The sequence below is a fragment of the Oenanthe melanoleuca genome, chromosome 14, assembly GCF_029582105.1.
Source record: "Oenanthe melanoleuca isolate GR-GAL-2019-014 chromosome 14, OMel1.0, whole genome shotgun sequence".
In the NCBI taxonomy this organism is placed as follows: domain Eukaryota; kingdom Metazoa; phylum Chordata; class Aves; order Passeriformes; family Muscicapidae; genus Oenanthe; species Oenanthe melanoleuca.
In genome coordinates, this window is record NC_079348.1 from 12,149,448 (window position 1) to 12,163,860 (window position 14,413).

The following is a 14,413-nucleotide window of genomic DNA, read 5'->3' on the forward strand; positions in this document are numbered from 1 at the left end:
TTGATTCTGAAGCAGAATAGAACAGAGCTCACTCACAGCTACAGTTCACTTATTCTTACTATTGAAAATGTCAAGACTAAGAGCAAATACAGACTTTTAAAATCCTGGCCTGTCCAAAGCCAAGATTTCCCTCTTTACCCAACAGTGTGGTGTTTGTGCATGTCAACCACATGTCAGTAGGACTGGATCCTTACCTTTATTTATATACATGTAAATACAAACTCATACTTGTATGCATATATTTGCATATTAATATTGATTCATGTGTTTCTATTTTTTTAAGGTGAATTTATTTTTCCTTGCAATTTTGGTGCTTTGAAAAAAATTGGCAGCTACTTAAAAAAAATGAAATGTTTTTATAGAGTAGTACATCAGACCAGTTTAAACAAGTTTAGCAAGATTTTGCAGAAAAGAAAAAGACCATTAACATCAATACAAGGACATGATATCCATATTAAAATCTATATTCCTTCATTCTCTCTACTTGAAAAAATACTGGTTCAAGAAGTCAGCATGATCAGTGACTATATGTCCCTATAACACCACATTATTTGGATTATTCATATAAATTTGTTTGGGTTTTTTTCACTTCTTGCCATATTTTCAATGCCTTTCTTTAAAAATCTTGATGCTCAGTCTGTTCTTTAATATATTAATAAATGAGAGTAGAACTCCACCATGCAGAAGGACCAAAGTGTGTGTTAAAAATCCCAGTTGCAGGTAGTTGGGCTGGAAGTCTTTCCTGGGTTTTCACAAGCCAACAGCACCCATGCAAAACCACACAACCCTCACCCAAGCCAGAAAACCCTGGAAACACACAGGGGGGAAAAAACACCAACCCTGCAAAAAACCCAAATAACCAAGCAACAAAACCAACAAAAACCAAAACCACAATTCCTCCAAACTGCACTGTAAAGTAGGTAGTGTTTCCTGCTTGAATTAGGTGTGACACTACAGAGACCCTGATCTTTGCTAGTCAAATTGCCTCAGCAACAGCAGAGGTTGAAATAATAAGTCAGGATAGTATAAACACTGTTAAAGCTGTGCACTCAAGGTCTGATTTCCAGATGATCAAAGAGAAACTACAAAAGCTGTGTGAAAAAAGAGCTCCCTCTCAACAAACACCAACTAAGCAAGAAAACCTTTCTTCTTTTCTAGGACAGCAGCCCTGCTCACAGCAAGTGTTCTGCAGCAGGAGCTGTGTGCAGTCACTGCAGAAAGTCTCAACCAAAAGTTGCTGCTCTGAGTGCAGAAGCTTTTCCCAAACCCAGAGTGGATCCAGGACTGGGCACTGCTCCTGTTTGTGCAGCAGCAGGAAGAGAGCACAGAAATATGAATTTATGCTGGGTTCTGTCTCAGCAGCCCTTAAACTGTCCAAATATATTTCCTTCTATCCCTTCACAAATTTACTTCCTGGACCTTCGTTACCCTTATGAACTATTCCCTGTCCCTGTGGACAGGCTGTCTGGGTAGAGATATCAGTTTAAACACTCATTGAGGAGCTGCTGAATTCCACACAAACTGCTGCAGCCCTAAATGGAATCTGTCACCCTAAGTGGACTTAGTGCAAACATTGCTTCAGCCTCACCAAAAATTCCTGTCATCCTTCAGTTCCAGCAATTATGAAGCACCATACAGAGAAAATACTTGACTGTGCAAAAAATCAAAGTTGAATTCAAAAGAAAGTGGAGCTTGAGCAGCAGAAAAGCCTCTGCCTGCTGTTCTCAGAGAGAGATGCCAAAACAACATCAGGAATGGAAAGTTTTCTGAGTAGCATTCCATCAAGAGCCAGTCTATACCTAAAGGCCTCTTAACTATGGCTGAAAGAATTCAAAGAAACCTGAAGTGGGTGGCACCACTGTTGAACAAAGTGCTGCAAACTCTTTATTCTCTTGATCCTATTAGCAGTTAGCATTTGAAGAGAACAGAATCCTTGTGGTGAGAGGCCGTGGCACTTGAAACATGAACCTTGACAGTTTTCATTACCTTGCTATTGTTTTTAGTGCAGCAATATTAAGCAACAAACTGGAGGCCAGCATGAGTTACTAATCTTGGGAAGGCTCCTAAAATTTAGCAGAACTGCCAAGTGAGATTGCAATTGAAATTTACATTTTTCTAGTTGCCTTTTTTTTGGCACACATTTATTTCAAGCTAAGTTAAAATTTAAATGAAATCACACCCTACAATTAACCCTTCTCCCCAGCCTTTTAAAATCTTATTTCCAAGTTGTTTTTTTTCCTGAGCTGTGATGTGTATTTCTCTTTATGGAACAACTGGGAATAGAGTTGGTGAGTGAGAATACTCCAATTTCACTCCATGTCACTGTGTAATACAAATCAGGAACCAAAAATACATCCTCTTATTGATCTCACCTACCTGTATGTCCTCACTACACCTACACTGAGGGTGACACACACAGCTCACTGCCAGAATAACTACAGCAACTAAAGCAGCATCACTTTAAGCCACTTGTCTGGCACATCAAATGCAGCACATCTGAATTCCTGGGGAAAGGATGAGTAGGAAACACACTGGATTGATCCAGCTTTAGTAGTTATCTCCCCTTTGAACCCTTTTTCCTTAGAGGGACAGATAATACTTGGTAGCTCCTGATTACTCTTCCAGGACAAAACACACACTGTTTACAAATGCAGTCCAAGGGGTTTTCAGAGGAAAGGCAAGCAGTGACATTTTTATTACTGGCCAGAACCAGCTGCCCTGCTCTGCAGAAATGCTACTAATTACATTAATTAATTATTAATTAATTGCTCTCTGGTAACAAGACATCACTGGCTCACCAAACAAGCTCATACTCATTTCTTTGCCTCCTGTCCAGTGTGGGAAGAGGTGGATGGAGAGCAGAGGTTCTTTGCCAACCACCCCATATCTTCTGCCCACCCTGAGGAACTTCAGAAAACCCTCCAGAATAATATCTGCTTAACAAATCACTTCCCCTCTGATTTTCTCCTTCTCTCCAGTTATTTGTTTGGTTTTGTGCAGCTCAAACTTATTAAAAAATTGCTGTCTATTACTGAATCACAATGTAACTCCTTAGTGAATCAGAGGAACACAAAAATGTCAGTGGATTATTCTTAATCACTGGAGAAAGCTAATACCACAATGAGCTTCAAAAAGTTTCCTTAAAAAAGTTTCCAGGAGCCCTCAGCAGTACAACTGAGCACATTACAAAGCTGATAAATTAATGCACTGAATAAAGACACAAATAAAGCTAAATACTGCAGGATCAGTGCTGCTTAAAAATAATGCTGGGCATCAATGTATTTGCTTTTTTTTTCTATACCTGCTGTAACTTTGATATATATTTTTGCTGCATGTTGCACTTTATTTCATTTACAATATAAGAGACAAGACAAATAGAACAATATTGAATGCAAAACTTCTTTCTGTCTCCTTGAAAATTAGAGCACTATAAAGCCATAAAGTTGATATTAAATAGAAGATGATAGTAACAGCCTGCCCTGCCTGTATTTCAGACCAGAGAAGGAACTCTGACTGCATATAATGTATCTTGATAATAAGCACATGTGAAAGAAGCTGTTAATTAGAGCAACAACTGGGTCACTTAAAATTTCAGATCAAGGAAGCTAATCACACCATTTACCATTAGACCTCATTGGTATTCACAGGAACATTTATAAAGCCTCCCAACATTAGAGTTTAAAATTGCTCTCTGCCCACCTTGGAGATCTCATCTGCTCTGCATCAGGACCAAACACATTCACTTTTATAGCACAACTCATGCCAGGACAGATACAGGAGTTAATTTCAAACAGTTAGACCGAATTAATCATGCAAAATAATAAATGATGGCTGGAAGGTTGGGTAAAGCTGGGTAAATTAGCTTGTACATTTAAGTCATGTCCTTAGACTGTGATAAAAAACACAATCCCAGGTTCAAGTCAGACCAGCAAGGAAGGTTTGGTGGGAACAGCAGACAGACTTCTGAGCTGTCACTGCCTTTATTTATAGCTTTATGTACTCCAAATAATCTCTACTTAGGGCTCACATCCCAATTTTCTTCACAGCCTTAAATAACCTGGACCAGGCATGTTTCAAAGTCTGCTTTTCAGGCTGAAATATAAGCAGAAAAGCACTTTTAAACGATTTTGAGCAAGCTGTGAGTTCTGTGTCTTTACAGGTCATTTCTCATGCATCAGAATTCCAACCACACACAGCCACTCCTGAGCAGCAAGGGCAGCAGGGGAGAGGCAGAGAGGAGGAGAGGGTGGGACTGTCCAAAAAGAGATTTATAAACCAGGACTGGATAACACAAAACACAATGAAGGGGAGTAAAGAGCATCATTATTTTCTTTAAAGGAAATACAGATGAAGCACAGTGTGTGGAGGGAGGTGGGGAGAGCAATACTGATGAGTCAATTTGTCTTTAAAAGGCACTTTTTTTTTTTTTTTAGTATAACTTGATTTAAGTGACACCAGATTAGAAAGCAAAAGGACATTAAGAAACATGAAAATAGTTATTATTCAAGGCAGCACATTACAATGAAAATCACTGCCAAGAGAAAGTAAAACTTGAAAAATGGCACTGGTGCTTTTTTTTTTTAAATCAAATGGAAATTCACCAAAGTTAGGTAAAGTTATGTTTCCAAATGGAATTAAAAACCCCCAACCAGCCTTGCTAGAGATAAAATTCCCATAGTTTTTTCTATAATTTCTCATTTAAATAATTCAGGTAAAGACATTAATGTCTACCTGGGGACTGTACCAGGTTGGCAGGGCAAATAAGTTACACACTTGTGGTTGTTGTGAATTTCAAATATTGAGTAGAAAAGGGTTATAATACACAGGCTTCCTAAGTTATTAGGATTATCATTCATTGTAATATAATGTATAATGTCCAGAGGCTCTAATATGAATGAGTTTCATTACTCTAAATGCTTTATTCCAGAGCAGTGACGTGCTGCTTTGCATTCAGAATTTACAAGGCAGTGAAACAGATAAGAGGTGAAAATGTCTGAAGAAATTATTTTAGTCAGACTTGGATATTTCTTTCTACAGTCACACAATGACTAATTATTTATTTGTACTATTATGCTTTTAACAAGCCTTTCTTTTGAAACTTTTTTATGATTCTTAGACTAAGGAATTGCTAGGGAATCAAAAAAGGAGAGTGGCAGACATTTTTATATTAGACCTAGCAAAGAAGTGGGAGATTTTATATATTTTTTGTGTTATTAGATAATCTAACAATAATCTGGTTTACTTGGTTTAACAAACAACAGGATGTTGGCATTTTGTTGTTTGAAATAGAGCAAGGAGACAGGATTAAATTCTTTCAGCTGGGATGAAGCACCACTCTTTGTGAAGAGACTGCCTCACATCCAAGTACTCATGGCAGGTCACAAACCCCAAAAGAAAATACTGCAGGCCTGCAAATTCAGCCAATGAAATAATTCTTTAACAGCACTGCTGGGTTAGGGAGCCAGCCTAAAAGTGGCAGAATGGTCAAGTGTTCAAAGTGCAACATGTCCACACAGTACATTTAAATTTCAGTGTGACCTTATGTCACAGCAGATGAGCTGTGAAAGCCACAGGGGTCTCTGGGACAGGAGCAGAATTTACACCAGAAACTGTGTTTAGTGTAACAGGAACACCACAGGAGTTGTGGAAGAAGTGTCCCTAAATTTAGTAGTTTACAGACATGGTTCTGTCTTCAGGTGTCACATTTTGCTGTGACACAGAGGCAACCTAAGCACTGAGCTCATTGTTAGACATAAATGTGTAATACTGGAATAGAAAGATGCATGAAACTTGGACTGCACCACATTTTATCCACTGCTTTGAAAAAGCACACAATAGAAAGAGCTGTTGGCCTCCTCAGGTTATATTTAAAAACAATGTTTTCCTTCATTCAAGGGAGAAAATAAAACAATAAAAAGAAATGAAAAGTTCCTTTGTTCTCAAGGCACTGCTGCCTCTTGAAAAGCTTGTCCTTCAGGTACTATTGCAATACTTTAGCTTTGACAGCTGCTGTGTTGAGACATGAGTACTGATAAAACAAAGCTTTGTCACTCCAGCTCCAGTACAATGCAATGCAGTCACATGTCAGCAGGAAAGGAATTGAGGACAGTATGTGATGCATTGTTCTTGCATAACCTGTTTACCAAAAATCTTATTACAAGTGTGGTGAGGACCAGCTGAAGCATCTAGATATGTTGATGAAGTTAATCTGAAGAATGGCTGGATGGACAAGAACACTGCACAATGTACTTTAGGACAAGTATATTCTTTATACTTGCAAGTCATGCAGGCACTGCTGATGCTTAGGAAACAGCAAAACAAACAAAGAGCTGCTTTTTCTATTCCCAGCAATATTTTTGTTTGTACAGAATCTTACCCTTCTTCAGGCCTACCTCTCCCTCTCTACTTGCATGTGGAATTTCAAGTAAATACTCATCATGTGCTATCAATTAATGTAGGTCTACTAAGCAACACTCAGATGACCAAAAAGCTGTTGGTTGGTTGAGTTTTTGTGGTTTTGTTTTTTTCTTTATACTTTCCCAAACAAATACTAGAATCAATCAAGAAATATTGCAATGGAAGAGCATCTTCAGGGATGTGCAGCATTAAAGACCAAAAGCTGTTTAACTGTAATACAGGAAAAGGGGAGAACAAGAGAGGTCAGCAGCCTGGGCTCAGGAATTCCTCCTCCTCAGAAATTCTATGCAACCAACAGACACACTAAAATAACCAGCTCCTCACAGCCTGATTCCTGTCTGAAAGTACACAGAGTGTAAAAATCCACAGGATAACACCCTCTTGCTGGAAACCCCCAGAGTGGAGCAGTTCTGGGGAGCACAGGGAGCTCTGGCACTGCTGAAGCTGCACCTGGAGCCCAGAGGAGCTCACTGAGTGTCAGGGGTCCCATGAAGAGGCAACTGCTGCCAAATCTCACCACATTACAGAAAAAAATAACAAACCTGGATCTATCTAGCTCATTTATACTGAAAGATGTACAATATTTACCAACAAGCAACAAATGAACTAAATATGTTCTTCTTAAATTAAGGAATCCATCTGTCAATAGCACAGACTAGATTCTGCTTATGTTTTAAAGAAACAGATCATTTTGCATATCATTGCACTTACCCTTAGCTGGTCTCTTTCACAATTCATCTGTTTTGAACTCTACAAGGGAAAGAAGGAAAAAAAAAAGCCAAAATAACTTTGAAAGCATAATATTTGTGCCACAACCAAGCTGCTAAGTCTACCTATCTTACACATATAGTGCAGCCATTTATCTAAACACAATGTTGTCCTGTGCATCCACACAGAATAACTACTGCAAGTTATATATTTTTCTACTTATATTTTAAATTTACAAAGGTCAAAAAGAAGTTAACACCAGAACCCACAAAAAAACTGCAGCAGAAAAGGATTATGTTTAGATTTTAAACACCTCATTGGCAGTCTGGTTCAGGAAGAAGCTTTCCTCCTTTTCTGTTCTATCACAGATATCTATTCACAGTATTTGTGAATATCCCACTGTTTTGATACTGTGATATACTCACAGCACAGCTCAGGAATAAAGATACAGAAGCTTCAAATAAGTGATAAAACACTTTCCTATGAAAACATCCAGTTCTAATCTGGTGTAAAAGTCACTCTGAAGATCGTTTGATTCCACAGCATATTTTATTTTTTTTTCCATACTGCAGTTTGTACTCTGCCAGGTTTGCAAGAGGCAGTGTTCAGAGTGAGAGCTGCTGGTTGAGCAGGACTCAGTCCCTGTGACAGCAGACATGGGCAGTGGAGGCACAGCCTGGGACATCCCAGCCCTGCCAGAAGGGAGAGGATCCTCCAGGAAAGCTCTGGGAGCATCAACAGCCCTGGAACAACCAGCTCCCTGCCATGCACCAGGACCTCTGGAGCCAAACTTCCAAAGCTTTGCTCAGGAAGGCACTCAGGTGTTGATTTGTCCATGTGGAAAGAGGAGTTTTATGGTTTTATTATTGGTCGGGTTTTATTTTTTTTTTTTTTAATTTTAGAATAATTAGGGAGCATAATTAGCCTTGAAAGTGTCATCACAGTCATTAGTGTAGGTGGCAAGCAATCCATAAAACGTGAAATTTGGTGTAATGTTTCTGAGGATATCTTCAAAGGTTTGGAAGACACTGATCACTACTTTGTGCTTAGAATCAACAAAAACACCAACCAATACCCATTTGTATAAGATATTTTCATTCTGTAGTGATAATGAAAATGGCAACTTCTCAGTCAAAGTTATACTACAAACAAAATAAAACTGGTTTTCATCACAGGAGGAGTCCTAAAAAGTACATTACAGGCTTTACCTTCTACTTGTATAGCAGAAGTTTTACAAAAGAGTCCCTGTATGAAAATACAAACTTAACAGAAACAAATGCTCTTTGAAGTTCCTAGCAGGGAATAAAAAGTAAAGGAATTCAGCATAGGTCTAATTACAATTCCCCTAAGGAGTCAAATTAAGTACAGCTGAAGTGACTGTCACTTGCAGACTAACAATTCTGCTTTTCAAAGTTCATGACTTTACAGATTTATGAGTTTTTTTCAGGTTATATTAGTCTGCATTGTAAGTGTGCTTGCATAAGTCTCAAGAGTTAATTTCAGATCTGAATTCCACAGGAACCTCTTCACCTTGATTAAAAATAAATAGAATACTGCAGTTGGAAGGGACCTGCAGTGATCATCCAGTCAAAGTTAGAAGTGAGTTTGGGTTGTTTTGTTCAGGCTTTTTTTTAATATTTAGCTTTTCTGTGTTAGAGATTTAAACCTTTGTTGGTGGGATAGAGGGGGAGATTTGCAATGCAAGAAAGATGAAATTTCTAAGATAACAAGAAAAGAGTGAATCAAATACTCACAGAGTGGAACAAGGGTTATAGTTGTTAACTCTTTAAGCAGATAGCTAATTTTGTGTTTTAGTTAGAAGATATTTGGTACTGTAATTTGAAACACAAAATACCTAACCTAAGGAAAACTGTATTTAAGATAGGAAAGAAGTGTTTATGAACAGTGGGAGGATACAATAGAGAGGCAAAGAGTGAGTGAATAAAATGATGACCACACCTTCACATCCAACTGCTCCCCCATAGCTGGCAGTGCAACCAACAGAAGAAAACCATCAATTTGCTTTAAAATAAACAGCTTCCATATGAATATGAGAATGATATTTCAAATTATTTTTTGATTCAACCACCTGCATGACACTCAGTTTACTCTGAAAGGAAAAAAAACAATGGGGACAATGTGCAGGACACACCAGTGATGGCAACTCCCTTGGTTCCAAGTTCAGCAAATGGTTGATTCCAAACTGAGTTTTGGCTACAGCAACAAAATCCATTTCAGAGCTGGCTTCCCTCAGGGTGAACACCCACTTAGACAGCTCCCTCATCACCCTTCTTTCCTAGGAGCTTTCCAGAAAAAAAGCAGCAAGGCTTGGTGATAAGGCATTATTGGGATAAGGTTAAAAGGAAAAAATATAAACAAACCAAACTTACCTTAATGAAAAAAAAATAAGAATTCATAGTTTAAGCATAGATGCCATCTGCCTGTCTGGCCCTCTATTTGTCAGATCAAGTTTATTAAAATACATCTGGGAAAGGCTCATTTGAGCACAAGCAGCTCTCTGAGCATTTCACCAGTGCCAAATTTGCTCTCTCATTTTGTCTTTTTTGCTCTCCGTGCCAGTTTAAGAGAAACATCCTGGCAGTACTCAGCACTTAAGGGAAAACATAAATAATGCATTTACAATATGTAAACCTGTACAGATAAATGAGAAAAACTGAAAGCCATAACATATTTAATTAATGATCAAGAGAGCCTGGAAGCAAACCTTGTGCACATCCTGCAATTTTAAATATGTTGCTTCTCAATCCTAAATTTACTTTGTTATGGCTCTGGATTGAACCAAATGCAATTAACTATTTATTTAATTTAGTTTAAGACTGGTCAGTATGTTGAGTGTCATTGTGTCAAGCTCTCACATTCTATGAGTTTAGTGGAAGAATGCCTAAAAGATTCACTCTCTTTAAAGGATTTTATCAAGGAAAAATTTTGAAAGAACTACAGGCTCCTTTATAAGACAACAGTCTTAGAAGACATTTTGCTGTCAGGCTTCATAATTCTAAAGCAAAAAACACCTTTTGGAAATACTGTGCAACCTGTTGGTGCCATTCCCCAGTTAGTTCAGGACTAGAATGGGGAAGTCTGTTTTGTTTTCTTTGGGTAACAGTAACAGGTCAGAGACTGAATACTCTAAATACATTTCTCAGTTATCCTCTCTTCATGAGGACACAAAAGCCCTGCTCTGAGGAAACTGGGAACCAAACAGAAAATGGGAGCACTCTCTGCAAGAATGGACAGAGAGCAGCAGCATTAGTGCAGGTGTTCAGGACACCAACAATCCTCTGGGAAGGCTTTTTGATATCAAATTTAAGTGTCATTTTAAAGAAAGGGCTTAGGTGATTGGGAAAAGAGAACAATAGGAGGGTAATAAGGTTATTTACAGAAAGTATCTGCTTAAATGTAAAAGAACATTTCTGTTGCAGTACAACATTCCCCAAGTATTGGTTTTACATTTTCAAATTCAAAATGCTTTCAGGGTTGAGGTTATTTGAAATGGTGCACAGGTCTCAGTGGGTGAAATATAATAGCTGAACATCTGTCTTTTATCTTCTAGATATTTTACCATAACTGAACATGTGTGGTAAATGCAGGGCCCCCTGATATTGCTGCCTTTCTTTTTACACCTCAAAAAGGACAGTGCAAATATGATCACTGGAATTTCAACAATGCCTGTTTTTATGATTACAGCCAGTACCTAAACACAAACAGGAGATTGAGAGCCAGGTGAGACAGGCTTGGCATGAGCAGTCACAGTGCCTTTACCTCAGCTTACCTCCCAACTGCTGACTGCTCATCACCTGATTGAGAAATTATCTTTCTCCTCATTCATACCTAGATGAAACAGCTGAAATCAAATAGATTATCCTCTCTCAGTTAGCAGTTGTGTTTCACCTGACACTTTGAGACAGTCCATACAATTCCACACTCTCTGCAAAATCCATCTGTCAGGGCTTTCTCTCATTACACAGAAAAGTCTTCTGTGAAAAATTAAATGCTTGGGTTTTTTCCTTGCCATGTTACACAGAAAAGCTGTGCTGCACAAGGACATGCACCGTGCACTATCTGCAAACAGTCACTGCCTGCTTCTTTTTATCACTTATTAGTGTTCATTATCTCATTGCCCTGCAGAATTCTGAAGAAATAATACTCCAAGTTATTTAATATGTGGAAAGAGTGTGGGCTTGCACATAAATGTATAAATAATATTGTGTATTAATCTAAAACTGCCTCTCAGTGCTACGTGTGAAACCCCAAAACACAAGTGAAGAAACAGCATCCATCCCAAGAGCTCACAATGCCACAAAGTAGAGCCCAAGGTGCTCAAACACAGAGGACTCATTAAAAATACCAGTAATTGCTTAAATATCCAGGAAGAAATGAACTGGAAATGGGGATTTCAGAGCCTTTCCTAGTCACTTACAGCCATCTAGAAGCTTTCTAACACAACATCAGTATTTCTTCCTCTAGGAGTAACTGGGATCGACCTTTTATCCTGCAAGAAGCCTAAATTTTCATGGGTGTGTCTCCTGAAAGCCCCTAGATGTTGAGGACAGTCTAAGGAGGTGATAATGTGCCGACCACCACAGAGACTCTGTGTTCCATCCTGTTTCAACACAAAGGGGCACAGAATGTCTATGTCTGTGCATATGCAAATTCTTTCCAGAACAGAGAGCTTCGGGTTTCTCTTGCCTAGGTATGTGTGTTTGCATGCACAGAATTTTAATTTCCCGGGGTTTTATTACCACCATCAGTTATTGTGCTCCAGCAGAGGCTGGAGGGACTGATTTATTCTCCAGTGCCCTTGGCTGGGTATTGTATATCGACTGGTGCTGCTGTCATAAATATATTTGGGTGAAGAACTGTCTCCAATTCCGTGGGTAATACTAAGCAGAGTTACGGTTTCAAGTGTCACATACAAGTGGGTTTATTTCTACTGGAAGAAACAGGCAATTATTATGGCCCATTGAGCTCAGATTAAGCATTTCCATCAAAAAAAGAAAAAGAGCCTACTGCTACAATCCTTGTAAAGCTGTAAATGCAAATGGGGACCATCTCATCATCCATAAAAAATAATCTATAGTTTTATAGGCTTTTCTCGCTCTCCTTTTCTTTTTGCCCTCAAATCAGCAACATATTCCAAACAGGATCATTTTATTGAGACGAGGAAGAGCAGAAAATCTGCAAAAATAAAAGAGAAACACTTTTAAAGATTTTTACATTAAAACACTTTGTAGGCAATTATTTCCTTCTGCAAAATGGCTCCTTTAACCAGCTGAGAAGCCCTAAAGTCCAATTTTCACCTTTTCTTAGCTGCAGGATAAGATATGTTTCTTCATCAAGATTTTCTGTATTGCTTAAACATCACAGTTACCTAAAACAGGGGGTTTGGGTTTTTTGGTTTTTCTTCTTTCATTTTTGGTTTCTTTGGTTTTTAGCAGCCTTAGCTGTATGCCCAAAGCATGCTGCAGATCACAGAGACAGATATGTGACCAAATTTGCCTCTGGCTCCCTGAGAGTGTTCAAGGCAACTTGAGGTGCTGCAGCACAGCCTGGAAGTTCTTCCTTTTCAGCATCCCTGTGAGCAAAACCCCTGCAGGATGGCAGAGCAGCAGCCAGCACTGCAGCTTTCCCCAGCCCATATCCTGTTTGGATTCACACTCTGTGGGTGACCAACCCTTGGACATTAAGGCTCTGGAAAACACCTTACACAGGACTTAAATATAATTTAGGAAAATAGTCTTGAAGAAATTATATTTGCAGAGAAACACTTGTGTGGGAAAGCCTCAAGATGAAATTCTGGATGTGTGCTCTGCTTGGAGGAATCTCATGAGAAACTTGATCTATGGTTAGTGTTCAAATATAAACTCTTTTTATACATAAAGGACTAGCCATAGTGCATTTAATTTCCCTGCATAGCACAGAAAATATTATACAGAATAATCTGAAGGTGAGGGCAATGCACTACAAAGAATAAATGGACACTATGAAAAACATAATTAAAACCACTGTGGTATTAAAGCAGCAAATCTAGAAATAAAGTCTGTTATCTTACAATGTAAACAGGCCCAAACCAAGGCTGGAATATTACAGTTATTACCCTATCCACTGCAACACAAATAATTCTTGTTTCCTAAGCATATCCTTATTAAAAGAATTTACTCTTGTAAAATCTTGCACCTTTGGGGAAAAGGGTTTTAAGTTTCTTTCCTTAAAGACTGTGCAGGAAAAAGAAATGCAGATAATGGTATGAATAACAATTAAGTGATAAACTCTGAAGCTAGTGTAAATATAGAATGAAGAAATTGGAGATCCTAATTAGTATCTGAGTATCAGGTTCTGCTGGTTTCTGAAGGTCTGTATTACCCAAGCAAGGCAATAAATCTGATGTGCTGCAAAATAGGTTTTCTGAAGTAAAGATCATGGACAGAGATGATAACTAAAAACTATGGGCCAAGAATATATGCTAAAATTAAAGCAGGGTTTAAGTAAAAACTCCCCTTTAAATAGATTTTTTCTATAAAATTACTACCAGCTTATTAAGGTGGCAGTTATTCCAGGTACAGGTAAGAAGTCAGACCCTTCAAGGCAGAGGAGAGAGCAGCAGCCTGACAATGAGGATATCACTGAGACAGGCATGGATTTCCAGACAATTACCAAAGCCAGTTATGTTCCAAATTGCTCCTACAGACACAGCCCATGTGCACACACATCTGCAAGCCTACTCACTGTGCCTGTGTGCTGATAAAAATAAGCCAAGTTCTTTCAGTCACTGATGCTTGACAAATTACAAAAAACCCAAAACACAGCTTTTATCTGGCAGATCCACATTATTGGCTGGAGAGGTCATTACTGAAGGAACTGGTCTGAGAAACCAGATATTGCCAGGTCAGCAAGAAGCCAAGGAACTGACAGATATCCAGACTTTCATTTGTCCCCTTCCTCAGAGCTGCTCTTTTTCCAATTAAAACATTAATCTTCAGAGTGTCATAAAGTGAAAGGCTCTGTGTGTGTATGGGTGTATATATATATATATAAGTAAAATAGTTTCTTTCACATTAAGTGATCCAAAGCATACTAAATGGTCATTCTGCAGTATTAACCTCTAAGATCAATCATCAGCAAATTGATCTGCAAAACTTATTTCATTCATCTGCAGATAAAAAAAAAGAAAAACTTTAGAATGTTTAATATTAACAACTATTTATATTCTAGGATTTTTTTTATGCTAATAGTTAATTTAACAGCATCCTATTATAGTGTAATTCAGTTG

The 14,413-nt window shown here is 38.3% G+C and overlaps 1 protein-coding gene across 17 annotated transcripts in view; it reads right to left on the reverse strand.

The window, feature by feature from the left end:
* The window catches only part of RBFOX1 (RNA binding fox-1 homolog 1), a 1,071,989-nt gene that overhangs the window by 341,480 nt on the left and 716,096 nt on the right, over positions 1–14,413 (reverse strand). For 11 of the 17 annotated variants that reach the window (XM_056503454.1, XM_056503455.1, XM_056503477.1 and 8 more), the window contains one exon: positions 7,129–7,167. The exons of the other annotated variants lie outside the window; for them this stretch is intronic. In XM_056503454.1, the coding sequence (XP_056359429.1) occupies positions 7,129–7,167 (39 nt within the window). The remainder of the gene's footprint in view (positions 1–7,128; positions 7,168–14,413) is intronic. 17 annotated transcript variants of the gene reach the window in all.